General features: G+C 34.6%; 1 protein-coding gene across 1 annotated transcript in view; it reads right to left on the reverse strand.

Annotated features, from left to right (window-relative positions):
• The window catches only part of CFH (complement factor H), a 97216-nt gene that overhangs the window by 26677 nt on the left and 48022 nt on the right, over positions 1 to 22517 (reverse strand). Inside the window, exons 10-14 of the mRNA XM_063113730.1 lie at positions 16117 to 16299; positions 14643 to 14819; positions 6258 to 6434; positions 5265 to 5447; positions 2353 to 2535 (exon numbers count right to left, since the gene is read on the reverse strand). Coding sequence (XP_062969800.1) covers positions 2353 to 2535; positions 5265 to 5447; positions 6258 to 6434; positions 14643 to 14819; positions 16117 to 16299 — 903 coding nt within the window. The remainder of the gene's footprint in view (positions 1 to 2352; positions 2536 to 5264; positions 5448 to 6257; positions 6435 to 14642; positions 14820 to 16116; positions 16300 to 22517) is intronic.

Here is a 22517-nt window from a genome sequence, read left to right on the forward strand (position 1 = left end):
TGATCTTTGACAGAGGCACCAAGCCTATTCACTGGGGAAGGGACTGCCTCTTCAGCAAATGGTGCTGGGAGAACTGGATATCCATATGCAGGAGAATGAAACTAGATCCATACCTCTCACCGTATACTAAAATCAACTCAAAATGGATTAAGGATTTAAATATACACCCTGAAACAATAAAACTTCTTAAAGAAAACATAGGAGAAACACTTCAGGAAATAGGACTGGACACAGACTTCATGAATACAACCCCAAAAGCACGGGCAACCAAAGGAAAAATAAACAAATGGGATTACATCAAACTAAAGAGCTTCTGGACAGCAAAAGAAACAATTAACAGAGTTAAAAGACAACCAACAGAGTGGGAGAAAATATTTGCAAAATATACATCTGACAAAGGATTAATATCCAGAATATATAAGGAACTCAAACAACTTTACAAGAAAAAAAAACAAGCAACCCAATTAAAAAATGGGCAAAAGAGCTAAGTAGGCATTTCTCTAAGGAAGATATACAAATGGCCAACAGACATATGAAAAAATGCTCAACATCACTCAGCATCTGGGAAATGCAAATCAAAACCACACTGAGATACCATCTCACCCCAGTTAGGATGGCTAAAATCCAAAAGACTCTGAACAATAAATGCTGGCGAGGTTGCGGAGGAAAAGGAACTCTCATACATTGTTGGTGGGACTGCAAAATGGTGCAGCCTCTATGGAAAATGGAATGGAGGTTCCTCAAACAATTGCAGATAGATCTACCATACGACCCAGCTATCCCACTGTTGGGAATATACCCAGAGGAATGGAAATCACCAAGTCGAAGGTATACCTGTTCCCCAGTGTTAATCACAGCACTCTTTACAATAGCCAAGAGATGGAACCAGCCCAAATGTCCATCATCAGATGAGTGGATATGGAAAATGTGGTACATCTACACAATGGAATACTACTCAGCTATACAAACGAATGAAATACTGCCATTTGCAACAACATGGATGGACCTTGAGAGAATTATATTAAGTGAAACAAGTCAGGCACAGAAAGAGAAATACCACATCTTCTCACTTATTGGTGGGAGCTAAAAATTAATATATAAATTCACACACACACACACAAAAAAAAAACTGGGGGGGTGGAGAAGATATAACAACTACAATTACTTGAAGTTGATACGACAAGCAGACAGAAAGGACATTGTTGGGGGGGAGGGAGGAGAGGGAGGAGGGAGCGAGGTTTTGGTAAGGGGCAACAATAATCAACCACAATGTATATCGACAAAATAAAATATATAAAAAAAAAAGAAAGGAAGTGAGGCCTTTGGAAGGTTATTAGATCATGAAGGCATAGACCTCATGAATGGAATTAGTGACCTTGTAAAAAAGGCCTAAGAGAGACCCCTTATCCCTCTCACTGTGTGAGGACTAAGTGAGAAGTTACCATCTGTGAACTAGGAAATAAGCCCTCACCAGACACCAAATCTGCCAGCTCCTTGATCTTACACTTCTCAGCCTCCAGAGTTGTAAGAAATAAATTTCTGTTTCTTATAAGTCAAAAAATAAAATAAATAAATAAATAAATAAAATTAAAAATTCTCTTAAGCAGCAAAAAATATATTTGTGACTATTTTGGTATTTGTTTATTCTAGCAAATAAACATTTATTCCTAAGGGGGGAAAAAAAGACTATAAGGGTAGAAATTTTGTATGCAATTGAGGTTAAGTTGTTGTCAGCTTAATACAGATTATTATTACTATAAAATGTTCTATGTAAGCCCTTAAATGTCCTCATCACAAAGACATGATTAAATTTTGTAATAATGAATGTGCTAATTATCCTGATTTGATCATCACACATTGAATACAGGTATTGATATTCAACTCTGTACCCCACAAATATGCATAATCAATTAAGTTTTAATTTTAAAAAAGAGAAATAAAGATGTGAAAAATGGGAAGATTGGAATGAACCCCATAATGTTCAATTTGAATTTGAAGTGTCAATATTACTTGGAGTTTTTAAGACAGATATAGATAAACAAATAGTTCAATAGGTGAATAGATAGGTGGATATGGATAGACAGAAACACACACATAAACTGATAGATAGTAGTTATAGGCATAGGCATGGGTACATTTACATGTAATAAAAGAAATTAGAAACAATGGCTGTCCAATAGTAATGAGCACATTAATGCCCAGATGCTAATTTAAAGCCATCAAGTTTATGTGTGATTTTTATACTATGGGTAAATAATGCACATGATAAATTAATATTCAGAAACAGCATCCTAGTTACAAATGAAGAAATAATAGAATATATTTTTGAATACATTATAAACAAGAGCTTACGTTTGCAGTTCAGTTCTGGATTCCATTTTCCATTTATACAGGTTGATTGTTTCTCTTCTGATTTTCCATTACATCTGTAACTTATTTTGGAGCTTTGATTAAATTCATTCTCACCTGAGAGTTTTGGCTCAATTAAAATAAACCTTGATTTCTCCATTTTGCACTTTTTAATTCTCTCCGTTTCTATAAAAAATATTTTCATGAAAAGAGTTATGATAACAACCAATTATATAAAAACAGCTATAGAGTCAATACGATAGTGAAATTAAGATTTATGCCTATAAATTTCACCAACGAAGTTGTTGCTGATCACATTGTATGTGATAGGCTTTTATGTATGAACATAAATCCTGCATCCAGTATTTGAAATATCAGATTGAAAAAGAGTCATAAAGATACTTTGTTCTTTGGGAACTGGAAGAGCACAAGAGGTTCACTTTTTGGATGATCTGCATAATGAAAGTCATCACATGACTAAATTTGGTCCCATATTTGAAATCTGTTTAAAGGTTCACATTCGTTTTCCTGATATATGACATCCCTATATTATTTTTAATTCACAATCCTATACTTTAAAATAAAAACATTGTCTGTGGAAATAGAATATAAAAAGTTGCTGGTTTAAATATGTTTTTTCAAGAGAGGTAACAAGAAAAATCCATCTGAGATGTACTGTGTGGAACATGAATATTTAAGCAGATCTTTTGTATGATCACAAAAAAAACCCCAAAACCTCAAATACTTGAAATAAAAAATTGTGTGCTTTAAATCATGATTTCTTTCTCATATATATGCTCCGAGAGTCTTTGAGAAACTATTTCATACTTGCATACCAGATCATCAAATAAACCAATAATAATTCCATAATAAAATTTTGCTGACTTCAGTATGAGTTAAATATGTATTATAGAAGCATCTTATATACTACATATTTCTGAAATATAATAAGCACGGAGTCCTTTTAAAATATGTCAGTGTAGGTTTCTGACATTTACTAGTGATTTGAAAGGCAGAGTCAAGTGAGGACGGACAAAGAAAAGTCAAGTAATTGGCCAGAGAACAGTAATGATTTTGTAATGTCATCTTGAAAAAAAAAAAAAAAATAGGCTAATTCAAAACACACTAAAGAGTTGAGGATTGGTCCTATTCTTAAGAGTTTTCCAGAGTACTGAGGAAGACAAAACAAGATGTTCTACAAGAGATAGTAACAGAAGGAAGATCTACAGTCAAGAGCAGTGGTGGTGGCTGTGGTAGTGTCCAAAATTAATTGGCTCCTGAAAGCATTGCTTCACTGGGAGAAAATAATTGAGAAAAGTAAAAAAGCTACACTGGAGTAAGGTCTGTGACAGCTGGAAGAGGGTTATATTAAGCTGACTATAGGTGGAAGACGAATCATAGCAAAGAAAAATTGGATCAGAAAAGAATAATAATTAAAATAGGTTTTTGGTGTACATTAGAATGAAAAATTGAGAGTTTTCATGCCTAATATTATCTTAGGTTTATCCCCCACATGAAACGAGGTGAAATTATCTGTAGAGACAGAAGAGGACAAAGATGACATTAGGTTGTGAAGGACTGGCAGTACCTTGAACAGAATGTTTTTAACAAAAATGTAAGAATTAATAAACAAGAAAATTTATTCTCATTCGACAAGTCTTATTGACTGTCTTCTTTTTGTCAGCCAGTCTTCTGGGCCTTGTGAATACACAGTACACGAAACAAGTATACATCTCTGCTGTCATGAAGCTCTGTCTTTGCCTGGGATTAATTAATGTCCAGCAATCTGATGAACAAAGGAGACTAGTCATCCAGGACTCCCTTGGAAGGCATGACCCTGAAAAACTCGAGGAAATAACTCAGTCTATGAGAAAAGTGAATGAGGCTTCCCAGGATCCCCCCAGTTAGTCATCAAAGACTTGCTCATCAAAAGGGCAGGCTGATGCACTTGCAGAGTTAAGTCCACCGCGTTTTGCTTCCTGGCCCCACCCCTGACTGCCTCAGGTCACTGAGTTTACCAATGACTGGGAGGGCCTATGGGCCATCGAACACCCCCCCCCCCCCCCCCCCCCCGCAGCACATTAACTTCTGTTTGTTGCATTTGAAACAGAATGAGAAATTATCACTGTTAGAAGCTTTGAGAGATGCAAGGTTCTTATGAGAGAGTAGCAAGTATTTTGTCAATTTTATTTCTTTGCTTTCCGGAGCTTGAAAGAAAAACTGACAGATAACAACAACGATGGTATTAATGTGAAATAGTTATATTTCCTTAGAAATTAGTGCTCCTATTTTAATCGTATGACAATTTAGAAGTAAAATTTAGCTTCACACTTATAGAGATAAATAATATTAGGGACAGAAAGATTTATACGGTTTCATTCCTCTGTAAACACATAAAGTTTGGATTCATTATATTTAAGATTGGACAATTTCAGGAATATCTCTAAATGTCAAAAATGTGGTTGTAAGTATTGTTTTACAATAAAAATATTAAACTTTGTTTTTTTATTTTTGTATTTGTGTTTGTTTTCCCCCCGAAACCTCCCTCCCTCTTCCACCCCCCCCCAACAACCTCATATCTGTTCACTTGTATCAACTTCAAGGAATTATAATTGTGGTGCCTTCTTCCCTCACCCCGCCCAGTTTATTTGTGTATTTATTTATTTAATTTTTAGCTCCCACAAATGAGTGAGAACATGTGATATCTCTCTTTCTGGGAAAAATATGAAACTTTGTTAAACGTCAATTTGAGAAGTGTATTCTCACCAACACATGTTCAAGTTCAGGTCTATCTCCACATGTACTTTCCTCTTCATGTAAGTTTTAGAGAAATGTGTTTATTCTTAAAACATAATTTACATATGAGTACAAAAAATGTTGATTTAAGTTTGAATATTTATATTTTTATATATTACCAATGCATATCGGCAACGTTGTCCACGTTCCATCAACACATTGAATTTTATTGGGCCCCCTCATCAGAGATCTAGGATTGCAGCCATATTCCACCACATCATTATGCTGATACTCTTCTTTCTTTGCTTCCATAATTTTCCCATTGGGGAGCTGAGGAGGTGGGCCACACGACTGTACTTGACCTACGGTAGAAACACTGTATAAATAATGGTTAACTTGTCCACAATTTTAAAATCCTGTGAAATGAAGAGACTTTTTAATTTTATTTATTATTTATTACATAATTTACTACAGTGTTCTTCAACAATGAAAAAAAGAAATGTGTTTACACTGAATTCATTTTTCCCAGCTGTATTACTTACACAAAAATAGCATATTGAGGTATATTTAAGGTTTTAAAATATGTATAATAATCTAAATATTTTAAAGATGCATGCAATTCAATTAGCAAAAGTGGTTGTGTAATTTATGTTAATTTTTATGTTCCATTAAACATTTTATCATAACTTTCTGAAAAAGTATTATCACTGAGGCAAGCATTTGATCAATATATTTTAACTTTTATTAACTGATATGTGTGATTGTAGTAACTATAAGCTGCTTAAGTATTGTTTAGACACACTCAATGAAACTTGAAGTAAAATCCATGGCATATAAAATGTCCATTGCTAATGGTGGCACTGTAGGAAAAACAAAAAGTAACAAAAGTTCCTCCAATCCCTGACACCATATGTATTTATGCATATTTCCCCTACAGATCTCTTTGGCAGCTGACAGGTACGGGGATCTCAACGCTGGCGCTCGGCGTTGGTGTTATTCCAGTACATATTTCTATCTCCCAATCAATGTCCTTCACAGGTATATTTCTGACTTAATGCCTTAGATTACAGGCACATTGGAAGCCCACAGAAAATTGAGAAATTTTAAGAAAATAAGAAGTTGATATTCAAAATTCTAATTCTTGTTTCAGCAATTGTAAGATAAATATTCACCTTTACATGTTGGGAGCTTAGGAGACCAGCCAAAGTGGTAGCACTGAATTGAATCTGGTCCGACTCTTTTACGTCTCCAACTGCAGGAAAATTTCAACACATCCCCTACTTTATATGTTTCTCTCTTGGGATTAGGATGTAAGTTGTTTTCTATTTCGGGAATAATGCATTTTCTTTCTAAAAACAAAACAAAACAAAACAAAAAGGTAAAATAGTTTAATGAGAATAATCATAGTTAATCATTGCCAAAGTAAATTTTATATGTGTGCTGTAAAAATGAGGTAGGTACTGGGTGATGCATATACAAAGGGGCATAAGATAAATCCTCTTCCTTGAAAAAATGTTGCATATTAGGTTTTACACATCCTCAAATTTCATAAGGGACATTCTGAGCTATATAATGGTACTGAATAGCACTACGTCCATCCTGAAAATTAATGTATAAATTCAACTTGTTTGCAATGGATTTGGTTTCATCACTGACATTCATGAAATTTAATGTTACATATTTTTGTACTCTAAACATAAAATTATTTTCTCATTAAAAAGATAATGCTACAATTTTTAAATTGCACATATACGTAAAAATTGGTATTTTTGTTTAATATACTTTGGGAAACAACATACAAAAAAAGCATTCATGATGCATTTTGAGTTAAAGGAACATTTTTTAAATCACATGATTATTGATTATGTATATTTATGGGGTACAAAACTTACCTGCACCACCTGTGCCCTGGATGTGAAGGTGAGGTCAATAGTATCATGATGCCCATTATCAAAAATTGCTATTATTGCCCCATCCCCCACCCAAATAATCCCTGACCTTCCTCCCCCCCACCCCCACTGCTGCATGCAATCCTAGGTATGACCTCTCCTTCTGCAAGTCCAACACACCACTGTGATCTTTCTTTCCTTCCTTCCTTCTCTCTTAGCTCCCAGTTATGAATGAGGACTTGTGGTATTTTTCCCTCTGTGCCTGGGCTTATTTCAGTTAACATAATTTTCTCCAAGTTCGTCCATGTTGCCGTGAATGGCAGAATTTTGTTCCTTTTTATGGCTGAGTAGTATTCCATGGTGTGTATATACCACATTTCCCTTATCCAGTCATCTGTCAGTGAATATTTAGGTTGGTTCCATATCTTGGCTATTGTAAATAGAGCTGTGATGAACATGGGAGTGCAGGTATTCCTTTGACGTGATGATTTCCATTCCTTTCAGTATATACCTAGACGTGGGATTGCTGGATCATATAGGAGATCTATCTGTAGTTCTTTGAGAAATCTACATACTGTTTTCCATAGTGGTTGTACTAATTTACAGTCCCACCAACAGTGTTGGAGTGCTCCCTTCTCACCACATTCTTGCCAGCATTTGTTATTCTGTCTTTTTGATTATAGCCAGTCTAACTGAGGTGAGGTGATATCTCAATGTGGTTTCAATGTGCATTTCCCTGATGATTAGTAGTAATGTTGAAAAATTTTTTAAGTGCCTGTTGGCCATTTGTACACATTCCCTTGAAAAATGTCTATTCAGCTCCTTTGCTCATTTTTTAATTCGTTTGTTTATTTTTTACTGTATAGTTGCTGGAGTTCTTTTTATATTCTGGATATTAATCCCTTGTCATATAATAGTTTGTGAATATTTTCTCCCATTCTGTAGGTTGTTGTTTCACTATGTTGATTATTTCCTTTGCTGTGCAGAAGCTTTTTAGTTTGATATAATCCCATTTATTTATTTTTCTTTTGTTGCTTGTGCTTTTGGGCTCTTGTTCAAAAAGTCTTTGCCCAGTCCTACTTCGTGAAGTGTTTCCCTTATATTTTCCCTTAGTAGTTTTATAGTTTCGGGTCCTATACATAAATTTTTAATTCATTTTGAGTTGACTTTGGTATATGGTAGGACACATAGGTCTAGTTTCAATCTTCTACATATGCACTCAATTTTCCCAGCATCTAGTTTCAATCTTCCACATATGCACTCAATTTTCCCAGCATCATTTATTGAAAAGACAGACTTTTCCCCAATGTATGTTTTTGTTGCCTTTGTCAAATATCAGTTGGCTGTAAGTCTGTGAATTGATTTCTGGGTACTCTATTCTGTTCCACTGGTTCGGGTATCTACTTTTATGACAGTACCATGCTGTTTTGGTTACAACAGCTTTGTGGTATAATTTGAAGTCAGGTAGTTCTATACTTGTGGCTTTATTTTATTTTATTTTATTTTATTTTATTTTATTTTATTTTATTTTATTTTATTTTATTTTATTTTATTTTATTTTTGCTCAGGATTGCTTTGGCTATTCTGTGTCTTTTCTTATTCCATATGAATGTTAGGATTGATTTTTCTATTTCTGTGAAGAATATCATTGATATTTTCATGGGGGTTACATTGAAACTGTAGATTGCTTTGGGTAGTATGGACATTTTCACAATGTTAATTCTTCCAATCCAAGAACATGGAATGTCTTTTCATCTTTTTATTTCTTCTTTAGTTTCTTTCAGTAGTAAATTCTAGTTCTCATTGTAGAGATCTTTCACCTCCTTGTTGAAATTGATACCTAGATTTTTTTTTTTTTTTTTTTTTGGTGGCTATTGTAAATGGGCTTACTTTCTTGATTTCTCTTTTTGTTAGTTCATTATTGGGATATATGAGTGTAACTGATTGGGGGGCATTGATTTTGTATCCTACAATCTTACTGAAAATATTGATCAGCTCTAAGAGTTTTATGATAGAGTCTTCAGGTTTGTCTATATATAAGATCATGTCATCTGCAAATAGGGACAGTTTTACTTTGTCTTTTCCAATCTGGATGAACTTTATTCCTTTCTCTTACCTAAATGCTCTGGATAGAGCTTCCAGTAGTATTTTAAATAGTAGTGGTGAGAGTGGGCATCCTTGTCTTGTTCCTGTTCTTAAGGAAAAAGCTGTCAATTTTTCCCCATTCAGGGTGATATTGGTGGTGAGCTTGTCATAGATGGCTTTTATTATGTTGAGATACTTTTCTTCTATACCTAATTTGCTGAGCGTCTTTATCATGAAGGGATGTTGAATTTCATCAAATGCTGATTAATGTATTAATATATTACAGATTAAAAACAAACTAAGAAACATGTTCAAGACCATATAGGAAAGCATTTTTTAGATGTCCTGAATATTTATGTTAAGTTACAATGCCTATAACTTTTTTATTATGCCTATAACTTATAGTAGGATTAATAATATGGTAATTATTCTGATTTAAATTAGACACGTGTAAATTATCTACAGAATTTTTTAAATTGTTTATATCTGCAACATTACTAAATATTATTCAAAAATCATTTTTCAAATTTAAAATCTTGCCTTGTTGCTAATTTGTAAAATTAAAAGCTGGAATTCAAAAGATAGAATTATACTAAAAAGAAAATTCACATTATTCAAAGTGAAGTATTAATGCATAATTAAAAATTTGATGTAAAATAACCCCCACCTCCTCTCCCTCTCCCATCTCTGGTAATGTCAGTCTGTTCTTCTCTATTAAATGTTCAACATATTATGTTTTTTTATTGGTTATGAATATTCATAGGGTCATGGTTGATTATTGTATCCTTCTTTGTTTCTTTTTATTTATTTGTGTCTCTTTTTGTTTTTCCTTATCTCCCACTTATAAGTGAGGACATGCAGTATTTTCTCTTTCTCTGAATGGTTTACTTCATTTAACATAATTTTCTCTAAGTTCATGCATGTTGCTCTGAATGCCAGTATTTCATTCTCTTTTTATGGCAGAGTAGTATTCTACCGTATAAATACACCACATTTTCCTTATCCAGTCATCCATTGATGGACAGTTAGGCTGGTTCCAACCCTTGTCTATTGTAAATAGAGCTGCAATCAACATGGGAGTACAGGCATCCCTTCCACATGATGACTTCCATTCCTTCGGCTGTATGCCTAGCAGTGGGAAAGCAGAATCATATGGGCAGTTCTGTCTGTGGTTGTTAGAGGAACCTCCGTATGGTTTTCCATAAAGGCTGCACCCATTTGCAGTCTCACCCATTTACAGTGTAGGAGGGCTCCCCTATCTCTGCATCCTCATCAGCACTTGCCATTCCCTGTCTTTTTGATAATGGCCAGTCTAACTGGGGTGAGATGGTATCTCACTGTGGTTTTGATTTGCATTTCCCGGATGCCCAGTGATGCTGAGCATTTTTTCATGTGTCATTCATATATCTTCCTTGGAGAAATGCCAATTCAGTTCCTTTACCCATATTTTAATCAGGCCATTTGGTTTTTTATTGTTAAGTTGTTTGTGTTTCTTGCGTATTCTGGATATCAATCCTTTGTCAGATGCATAGTTTGCAAATATTTTCTTCCACTCCATAGGTTGTCTTTTCACTCTGTTATTTGTTTCTTTGGCTGTGCAGAAGCTTTTTAGTTTGATATAATACCATTTGTTTATTTTTTCCTTCTGTCACCTGTGCTTTATTGATCGTGTTCATAAAGTCTTTGCCCAGTTCTACTTCCTGAAGTGTTTCCCCTATGTTTTCTATTAGGAGTTTTAACATAATGCTGCAAAAAAATAAATAACACACTTGCTTTTGTTTTAGCAGATTAGTTAAAAAAAAATCACAATTAAATGAGAATTGCTGGGATTCCATTCCTAAAAGTCTATTCCTAATTTCCACATAGGAATGCTTTTACTTGTATGTGTGTTTGTTTCCATTTTTTATGCTAATTTTTTATAAATTCTCTTTCTCATCATATTATGAAAAGCACTACCTTAATAAGAAAATATCTTGACTGTTGGGTATTATTCAACTGCTATATATATATATATATATCCATCATAAGTTATAAAATGTGATTTTAAAGAACAGAGTGAACAGACATACGCCAAATTAGAAACATTTGTCTTCATCCAAACGTCAAAATCATAAATCCTAGTACTAATTTGTGGAAATGTTAGTATGCATTTTTCACTCTGAGATGTATACTCCTTTAAGATTGCTGTAAACATCATTTAGCTTAAGCGGTTTATGATGACAACAATTTTTGGAAACCTTTTCCCAAATGAGAGAACTCCCCGGATATGTAAACTCCAGTATTAGTCATTTTGTGTGCAATTTTCTGCTACATTGTTGAGGAAGATTATTTGAAAAGAATAATATGCTGTTCATTCAACTTTGGAAGTCTACACTATGCTCACAAACTTGTAGCTATGGATTTACATGGTCATAAGTCTTTAAAAAACTTGCAATAAAAAGCCATTTTGGACACATCAGTTTTACTGCTACTCCAACTTCCTCCCCATCACATTCTCTTGTGATGTCTGGTGACATTGGAAAGGCCAAGAGTCATATACTCATAATTTTATATTCTTTTTAAAGAAGGCCCCTCAGAATTGTAAAAGCTTCTGACTTCATAAGGCCTGGCTCTTTCCATAATCACAGAAAACAAAATCACAATTACCTTAATCTCTCAGAATAAAATCCAAACTCGTTATGAACCAGCCCTTGCCTGCTCTTCCAGTGTTAGCAAATGTCTCTCTCCCCCATTCAATCCAGATTTTAGGTTTCATTGTTGTTGTTTGTTTATTTATTTCTTATAATGAATATTCATGAGAAACAAAGCTGATTGTCACCCCTTGTGCCCATGATGTGAGGGCCAGATTCATACTGGCCGCATGCCCATTACCACAAATTGCATTTGTACCCCGTGTCCCCCACCCAATTATCTCCAACCTCCCTCCACCGCCCCCTTCCCCCCAACACACCACTTTGTAGCCCAAGGACAGATTCTAGGTTTTACAATCTTTCAATTTTTAAAATAGGTCAAATTCTTTGCTGACCCAGCTGTTGCACATGCCCTTCTCACCATAGTGAATGGTTTTCAACCTTTCTCTGCATAGATGCTTTCCTATGCAAAATAGAGTCTCAGTTCCCCCCTTTTATCTATCTAAATCACTGGATATTTTTGTTTGTTTCTTTGAACACAGTGATATATAAAATTTAATTTAAAATTTTTTCTCTTTTGGCTTATTACTTGGCTTAATTCATTGTGTTTTATTTTTTGTTTTCACTCTTCTATACCGGAATGAAAGAGCTGGAAATGCAGACCTGTGTCTGTGTTTGTTGACATTATCTCCTATTCTACAGTAGGTGTTTGTTGACGTCATGAATGACTCATTTAACTGGGCCCTAGACGCTGCTCATCAAGTCTACCTTGTATCCATGATAAACTTACTGTCTCTCCCTCTCCTGCCACATTTTTAAACCTCTTTTCCTCTGTCTAGTGCCCCTCGTCCTACTTCGCCAGTGCCCCATTCAATCTCAGATGATCTCGTCTCATATATCAGAGCACAACAGAACGCTCCAGCTTCTGCATCTTTCCAGCACTAGATTTACACGCACATTTTCCTTCCGTCCTCCTGTGACGAAGCTGTAAGTAGTACTGTTGCCACCGAAGCCTAATTCCTCCGCAGGACCTCTGATTCCCTTGCGCTCCCATTTTCTCAGGGAACTGTGTATGTCACGTGTTCAATCCCTGCTGCTGTCTCTCTCTACTAAATCCTCTACAGCATTCAGTATGCTCTCATATCTCCCACCTTTAAATAAAAATCCTCTCTTTGGTGCATAATTTCCTCTAGCAGCATTCTGAGCTTCCTACTCGCTGCACAACCAAACTTCTCGGAAGAGAGTTATCACCACAGACTGTATTAAATTTCTTGCAAATCTCTTTTGTTTAGCAGATTCCATTTAGGTTCTGCCCCTCCTACTCCATCAAAAACCATTTCTCTTACACTTAGTGGCCTCCCTGTTGCCAAATCCATTACAGTTTTATATCTATCCAGCTGGACATATCAACTGAACTAGAAATATTCATTATGCCAACTATCATAAAAATGTAATAAGATTACAATTCTCTTGACTGTATTATATGATAAAAACTATGACAAGAAATATACATGAATTATTTAGTCTACTAGCAAAAAAATTCATTGAGATATTAGAGCAAATGTAAACATTAAAACATATTACAGATAAGAGTCAGCAAAGCTTCCAATAGTCTTGGCTTGTTGCCCACAGTACATGCGTAACACATGGTGAAATTGGAATTAGAATCCACGCAGAATGTCCCCATAAGCTTCATTATTAATCAGTCTGTGACACTTCCTCTTCCTTTAATCGTTTCCTTCTTTATACATCTATGACAACTTTCATTCCTAGATTTTTTCTCCTGTTTCTCTGGGTCCTCCATTTTCCATCTACTTTGATATCTGTTCTTCTCCTGTCTAACATCTTAAGGTTGGGATGTTCAGGGCTCAGTCTCAAGTGCTCTTCTCCTTTTGGTCTGTATTCCTTTCTAATTTAATGTTATCTTTTATACTGTGATAATCCCAAATGCACAGCTCCTTGCTAGACTTATATCCAAGTCTATATACCCAACTCTCCAGTGTACTTGTCCAATTCTGATGGGCAGCTCAGCTAGAATGTGTCCAAGTCTAGAGTTGTGTTGTTCCTACCGAAGTGCTCTCTATCTTGTCAGCACCACCTAACAAGATGGCATTTTTATTTACCTACAGGCTTATGAGAAAACAATGAAAAAAGTGGCATTGCCATTTACCTACATGCTTATGACAAAAAAATGAAAAACAGGCACGTGAGTCCCTTGATCTCACTCTCTCTCACACCCGATATGTAGTACCATCGCAAATCCAAATCCTGAGTTAACCTGAATAAACTTTCCTTTGCCTCCTACCTAGCCTCAGCTCATAAAATCCTCCCACATCTTGACTAGAACCTGCTCACTCTGATATTTCCCAAAAAGAGTTTTGTTTTCAGTGCTTTACACATACTGTTCCTTTTGCTTGGAGCACTCTACATGCCTTCATTTTCTCACAGATTCAAACCCTCTTCTAACCCTGGAAAATGGGCTGATTGGCAAACATAAAAGAGATTATGTAGTAGTTCACGGAACTTGTTAAAGTTAAACAAAGAGCTACTCTCAGAAACTGCAGAAATTAACACTCAAGGTAGAAGTTGTAAAGCAGAAACTGAACAGCAAAATAGCTGAGGAAGTCATGGCAAACAATAATTTTGGGAATGGCTGCCCAGCTTTAAATAACTAGAAAGCTTGCATTTAGGATAACGACAACAATTATACTTTAATCACAAATCTGTGATGTATCTGGCCCATAAAAAACATTCATTTAAATGCACTATTTTAGAAATATATTATCATTGGGTTTCTAAAACCCTCTCCTCCCAGTTTACATTAAATCATAGGGAGACCCATTGGTTTTCATCATTGTTTCTTTAAAATGTCTGTAGTAATTTAGATTTTTAAGCAGAACACAGATTTATTTTAATCCTAACAAAAATAATCCTGAAGAAAAACAGTACTTACCATCACATGTGGGTGTATCAGACCAACCATTGTAACCACATACTATGGAACCTTTGATATCATTGTGTCTGTTTTCATATCCATCATGGCATTCATAGTCCAATGTGTCATTGACCTTAAACCATGTGCTGTTACTTTTGGTTCTGGCATTCTTAAATAGTGGAGTTTCACAAGATTCTAATGCATAATAAAATTGAAGATGTCATTTCTAATGGAATTAAATCTAATTGAATAATTCCCATTACAAGAACAAAAAGGTTTATCAAAAAGTATGTGCTAATAAATAAGTACTATATGAAAATAATCTGATACCAGTGATAAATCATTCTCTTGAAGTAGGTACTAAAAATAAAAATATATATATGTTTTTTAAACAATATTTTTTAAAATCACTTAAACCCCCTGAAAAATTTACTTTAAGAGCATTTTTATCAATTCAATTATACTTAGGCATTTATGACAATGCTAGTAAAAAACAGGACATACAAGTGTACTACTTTTTTTAATAACCAGAATAACATTTTGTGAATTAAGTTGCGAGACTTATTAGTAGTTGTGATATGTATAAAAAAATACATTAATAAAAAGACCAATGCATTTATTACATATGACATCTTCTCTTCCATAGCAAGAAAGTCTTCTAGAGAATAATTTATCACATTTTAGTATAAAATGACTGTTAGACGGGGGGGTGACTTGGTTTTTGTTTTGTTTTCTTTTCTTTTCTTTTTTCCAGCTAGACCCCATACTAATCATAGAAATTTGAGAAAAAAAAAGAAAGAAAGAAATCAAAGCAGTACAGATGGATATCTTAAATACTCACTTCACTTAAAGTGAGTATGTTAAATATCACTTCAAAAATATCACTGAGTGGCTCTGGGATAAATAACATAAATTGAGCAATTTTTCTTAGAAAATCTTTATAAACATCTATGTAGTGTCACAGGAAAATCTTCCAACACAGCAGAAATTGGTACCATCTAGAAACATTTCTCTCTCTCCACTACTAGATGTTTATGAAGATTTTCTAAGAGGGAAATGTATTCAGAAGTGGACTTGCCCTAGAATGCCAAACATTTACATTATGAAGTTTATATTACTCTGAGATTATACACTATGGCTCCATATCTTCACTGAAAATATTACTTTTATGTCTAGGAGTAAAGACTTTGATATAAAAGGCTAATCACCAAAAAACAAATATAACAGTCTCAGCTTTACATCACAATACATATAAAGCTTCCTAACCAATTTCCAAACTACAGAATGCTTTAAAGTAGAAAAAAAATTGAATAAAAAAAGGACTGATATTCTAGCAATTAATCTTGGAAGAAAAATGATAAGTACTTTTTTCTCAAAGTTTTTATTTATGTTTTTAAATGAAACCACATCAGCCCACTCAAAGAAGAATAAAGTTAAAGTAAACTTGTGTACATCAACAGGATAACGAATACTAACACAATAAATTACTTACTAATACATTTCGGTTGAGCTGACCACCCACTTTGCAGACATGTAACTGATCCTGATATTTCACCATCTGTTGTTACATATCCTGATTTACACGTATATTGTGTTTGTTTATTTATGTCATACACAACACCCGGTTCAGAAAAAAAACCATTCTCTATTTCTATATTTGATGTTGAACATGTTTCTAAAAGGGAAACATAAAAGGAAAAGATAAACATGTGTTCAATAACATTTTATAAAGACTCAAAAAATATGACAATATAAAAATAGTGGGTTCTTAAAAATAAAAACTAAGATAATCTGAATCATCCAAGTTTTTATGTGAAAGAAGTTATGAGTTCTTAAAAATATTACATGAAGACCCGTTATGAAAATTATTTAACAAAGTAGGATTTAAAACACTCATAATCATATCTAAAATGTATTAGAAATCTGCATGTCTAATGGACCCAGAATGCTATAGCATTCCAGAACACTTAGACAATGTTTTTTTTGTTTGTTTGTTTTTTCCTAGGACTTGTTTTAAGTCTTGCCTTGTTTGGCTCTCTTAGGCAACCCCAAAACTCACGTAGCCAATTGGAGGGTCTGAGATCAGGTGATGCTCTTAGAGAATCTGTCAAAACAGCAATCACAACTTTGGCTCCAAGAATTAGAAATGTCATCATAATTGTGTGCTTCAAACCATATGAATGTTTGGAGTTCAAAGAATATGAGAAGAGCAACACACTGATTTATCTCATAAGGCCAAAATGATGATTCCTCAAATTATTATAACTTAATTTGAAACAATAAAAGAAGACTTTAGAAAGTTACTAGGTCTCTTCTGAGAACTTTTCCCAAAACTCAATCATGGATAAAGAAAAACTCAAAAGAGAAGCATTAAATATTTTGATTGAAATGATACTCAAAACATATTAAATAAAACTTCATGAGATGACAGTAAAGTAGGGCTGAGAATGAAATTTATCATTAAATGCTGTAAAATAAAAGAATAAAGACTGAAAACCAATAATTGTTTTAATTATAAAAAATTATAAATATAATCACACTCAACATAATCATAAATTTTGAAAAACTTAAAATATAAGCAGAAATCAAATAGAAAACAAAAAGTGGAGAAAACAGAGGTAAGAGATGGCTTTGTAAAAAAAGAAAATTAATAAACTGGATAAATACTATGCAAGAATAATCTGGAAAATCAAAGAATTCCAGCAACAAACAGTAAAAAAAAATGAGCTGAATAGATGAAAATATCCTTTTTTAGGCATCGGAAAACAGGCAGCACCTGACTGTAATTCCAGAGAAAAAGAGACAAAAGAGTGGAGCTTTATCATCTAAATGACTTTATGCTTGGAGGAATATTCCAGACAAGGTACAGAGAGGAACATTCCAAGTAGAAAATGACACTCTTGCTGAATAGAAGACACAAAAACCAGTGTTCTCAAAGAGGTTGGGATCACTAGAATTTGCAGGATAGAGAGCCAGGGAAGGAAAAACTTCAGAGTGAGTTAAAGAAACCTTCGCAGCAATCTCCTGGTTTCTCTTGCTGAATACTGACACACTGTAAAGAAGGGGAAATAGAGGAAAACTCCATGAGAATGGGCGATGGATAACACCAGAGGAAGAACAACTACCAGAGAAAAGTAAGGTGACAGAATCCCACAGAACACACAGCCATGGAAGACATTCAAATTTGATGATTCCGAGTGGAAAGACTCTTGAGCACCCAGATGATTTCGTAGAGACACCAGAAGAAGGCTTATTAATATTCTAAATAAACTCGTTATAGAGTAAAGGCTTATAAAACCCTGCTTAAAGAAGTTTGAAATCAAGACTTGAAAGGATCAAGTTGATCCATAACAGACTTAGCCTTCTAAAACAAAATTTAAAACAGGTAATTCTCGAGTTTTCCAACCCTAAACACTGAGAGATACAAACTATAAAAGCTCCAAGGAAGGCCTTTTCTCTTAGCCAAAAGACAAGGAGAAGGATGAAAAAAGAAAAAAAAAAGTTTTGGCAAAACTTCTTCATTCCCCCAAACACAGAATATCTTTTCAGCAATATCTACTCTACTTCAGTCAAATGTCAATGGATAAATCACATCAAAATTTGGAGAATGACCCTGAAACAGTATGAAATACACCTGTACCAGAAAAGAATATGGTTCTACTTTAAAATCCTTAGCCTCTATTCAAGACATTAGAAAAAGTAGAAAAAATTAAATTCAAAGTAAGCAGAAAAAAGAAAAGCACAAGAAAGACAAGAGCTGAAATAACAAAGTAAAAAGTAAATGTATATAAAACAAGGAAACCAAAAGCCTTGTTGTTTTACAAGATCTCTAAAACTGATAAACCTTTAGACAGACTTATCAGGGAAAAATAGAGATAAAACAAATTGGTCAAATAAGCAAAAACAGAAATGGCATCACTGCAGTTTTTACATATACTAAAAAAAAAAGGAAATATTATGAAAATGGCATGCCAATAAATTCAACTACTCAAATAAATAAACAAATGGATTTAAGTCACAAATTACCATAGCTCACTTAAGACGAAATAGATAACATGAATAAATTATATGTATTAAACAAATTAAATTTGTAGTTTAAACATGAAAAAACAGGAAAACAATGCTTAAAAAGAATGATTTTATGTTCATATAAAAATCTACACGTAAATATTCTTTAGCAGCATGCCCCACTAATGCCCAAAACAACCCAAATGTCCTTCAATGAGTGACTGGATTAACGGTAGACTGTGGTACATAATGCAATGAAATAATACTCAGCAGTAAAAAGAAAGAGCTATTGATACACTGAATTATGAATTATGAACATGAATTATGCTAATCGAAAGTCAGACTCAACAGATTACATCCTGTTTTCATATACGTAATTCTCTGGAAAAAGCCACATTATAGCTATCAGGAACAGATCAGTGATTCCTAGGGGACAGAAGTAAGGAAAACATGGTGTGAGTACAAAGAAAGAGCATGAGGAAAGTTCTGCAGTGAGAGAATTGTTACTTATCTAGCTTGCGGTGGTGCTTATATGACCAATGTGTTTTTCAAATATCATAGATCGCTGCAACAAAAAGTAAAAATAATTTTACTGTATGTAAATTTTTAAAAACTGCTACCAGTTTTTAAAACTGAAGGATTATCAAATATTTTCATCTTTCATTGCAGATGTTAGATACAGGTGTATTATTACCCTCGGATTCTTTATTTAATAGCCAAATATGGCCAGTGAAAAATGCTGATGGACCTTGGGGTTAACTGTATACTATAGCAGACTGAAAAACTAGTACATATATTCAGAAGCACCTGTCAAAATGGCCTTAACCATTCAAGTTTCAGAACAAGCTAAAGGAAATTGGTATTCTGTGATCCACTTGGCTGATGTTTTCTGTTCAGTGGCTATTTCAACAGAAATCACAGTCAATTTCCATGCGGGACACACTCCAATATATACCTACTGCACTCACTCGAGTATATTTGAATTCTTCTGTCTATTGTCACAACATGGTTACTGGAGATTTAGATTTGATTTAATTAAAAAGCACCATGATTCACGAAAGACTGAATATATATTGATGATATAATGTTGATATCTTAATCTGAAAATTGTTAAGACTTTTCAGTTATATGACAACCATAGAGTAGCTAAAGAACCTGACTAAAGTACAGAGCCTAGCATGAACAGAAAAATTCTTATGAATAAGTTGAGCAAGACAAACTAAAGACTTCTCTAAAAGAAAGAAAGGAGAGGGGGAGTGGAGATAAGAAAGGAGCTAGAGAGGGAAGGAGGGAGGAAATGGAAGGAAGGAAGGAAGGAAGGAAGGAAGGAAGGAAGGAAGGAAGGAAGGAAGGAAGGAAGGAAGGAAGGAAGGAAAGAAAGAAACAGGGAGAGAGGGAGAAAAAAAGAAAGGAAGGAATGAATGATGAGAGAACAGAAGAAAGATAGGAAGGAAGGAAGGAAGGAAGGGAGGAAGGAAGGAAGGAAGGAAGGAAGGAAAGAAACAGGGAGAGAGGGAGAAAAAAAGAAAGGAAGGAATGAATGATGAGAGAACAGAAGAAAGATAGGAAGGAAGGAAGGAAATAACTCTTCCAACTCCAAAACGAAAGCAAGAAATACAAAATTCGACAGTGTTGTTTTTATCAGGAGAAACTGTGTATCAAATCAAGGGATATGATTAGCTTCTATTAGGAAAATTGACCAGAAAAAAAAAATAAATAAATAAGATCATCAGACACTGAGTGTAGCAATGACCCACCTAGCAAGAAATCCACTAAAATCTGTTACTCCCAGTTCCAGATGATCTTGACCATGATGTATATTTATTCTGAATATGGGTTTTTACATCTGGTAACCAAAGAAAATTTCTCTACACCATTTGAGGATTGAGGCCTTAAATTACTTCTGTTTCTATGTCATCTGATGAAGGGACCCCTTTTATTGCAGGTGCAGTGCAACAATGGGCAAACATCACAACAGTAAACTCATTATATGATACCCAAAATGTAGTGGAATGATCAAAAATTAGAATGTGTGAGTTAAATACCTACTTAGTAATTTTGTTGGGTGGGATATGGTAATAAGAGACTGAAAGAATGGTTTGCGTGACTAAATGTGTGTTAAAACTTGAAAATGAAGGGACACATGTTTGGGATATTGTGGAGAAGGTAGGGAAGAGGAGTAGGGAAATTAAATAAGTGTATTCACTAGTTCTATTTTTTTTTTTTTTCTTTTACTCTGCCCGATCCCGTAGAACTGGGACCTGAATTACCTTTGGAAGTACAGAGGAAGGATCAATTGCTAAACACGACACCACTGCAATACTTCTCAATACTAAGGGCTTTAGGAGATAGTTTTTTCTCCATACCTGTCTAAGCTGGGATAAATCATTTCTGTCTCTTTTTAACAAAGTTAATAATTGAGTTTCATAACCTTGTATCCATCCACTTCTACTCCATGCTACTAGAAATGGACAAAAGGTGAAACATGCATATATCCAGACTCATACTGTCACCATGTCTGTGGCTCAATTCTCTGGCTAACCCTGATGGTCTTATCCGTGGTTGTGTGGGTGACGGAAGGATATGGGTTATAATTACTGCTGAATGAAAAAAACGGGGACCACTCAACCACAAAGGAAGACAATGGAAAAAGGAAAAATGGATCTATAAAATAACCAGAAAAAAAATAACAAAATGACACTAACAAGTTCCTATATCAATAATAACCCTCAATGTAAGTAGATCAAATGCACCAATTAAAAGACACAGAGTGGCTGAAATGGATTACAAAACAGGAACCAACAGTATGCTGCCCACCAGAAACTCCCTTTTCCTATAGATACACACCCTGACTGAAAGTGAAGGGAAGGCAAGTGTGTGCAGAAACAGGAGCTGTTTACAGTGCTGGTGGGAGTGGACATTGGTGCAGCCACTGTGGAAACACTATGGAGGTTCCGCAGAGAACTACAAATAGATCTGCCTTCTTAGCCAGCTAGCCCACTGCTGGGTCTACACCCACGGAAATGAAATCAATAGGCCAAAAAGACAGCTGCACTATTCACAACAACCAAGAGATGGAATCGACCTAAGTGTCCATCGACAGATGAACAGATGAAGAAACCGTGGTGTATACACACAACAGAGTGCTATTCAGCTCGAAACAGAAATGAGATCATTTTCATCAACATGGATAAAACTGAAAACCATCATGTTAAGTGAAGTAAGTCAAGCACGGAAAGACAAATACTGCATGATGTCACTCATACATGAAGTCTAAAATAAATAAATAAATGAAGTGGTTCTCACAGGGAGAGAGTAGAATAATGGTTTCCAACAGCGGGAGGGGAGAGGGGCTCGGGAGAGGCAGTGGTGGACGGAAGGGACAAAACTGTGCCAGCTACCCTAAGTGGATCACTGTGCAGTACATGCATGCAAGGACTGAAACAACACACTGTACTCCACAAATATGCACAAGTAAATGTTAAAATTTTTTTTAAAAAGGAAAGAAAAAGGAGGGGAAGATTGTTATCAAAAGGGCGCCAAAAAGTGCATAATGCAGAAAGGAAAAGTTTTTGTTGTTTTTAAAACTTTGAAGTAATTTATCTTTAAATTTCTTAAATTTATATATATTTTGGGGGGGTACATTTTTAAAATATTGTCTTGGTGCCATGTGAAAGACTGGTAGCAAAAGAATATAATCCTGTGGCTATATTTACAAATGCCCTTAAAGTCAAAGCTATTTTGGTACATAAATCCCCTTCCTTGTTTAAAGCTGAAAGTCAAGAATAAGTACTAGGATACTTAAATGAACAGCATTCAATCTTAAGCCATTTGCATGATGCAGCCTAATAAGGCTGATAATACCTTGTCGATAAACTCTTGCAA

Source organism: Cynocephalus volans, chromosome 11, assembly GCF_027409185.1.
Source record: "Cynocephalus volans isolate mCynVol1 chromosome 11, mCynVol1.pri, whole genome shotgun sequence".
In the NCBI taxonomy this organism is placed as follows: domain Eukaryota; kingdom Metazoa; phylum Chordata; class Mammalia; order Dermoptera; family Cynocephalidae; genus Cynocephalus; species Cynocephalus volans.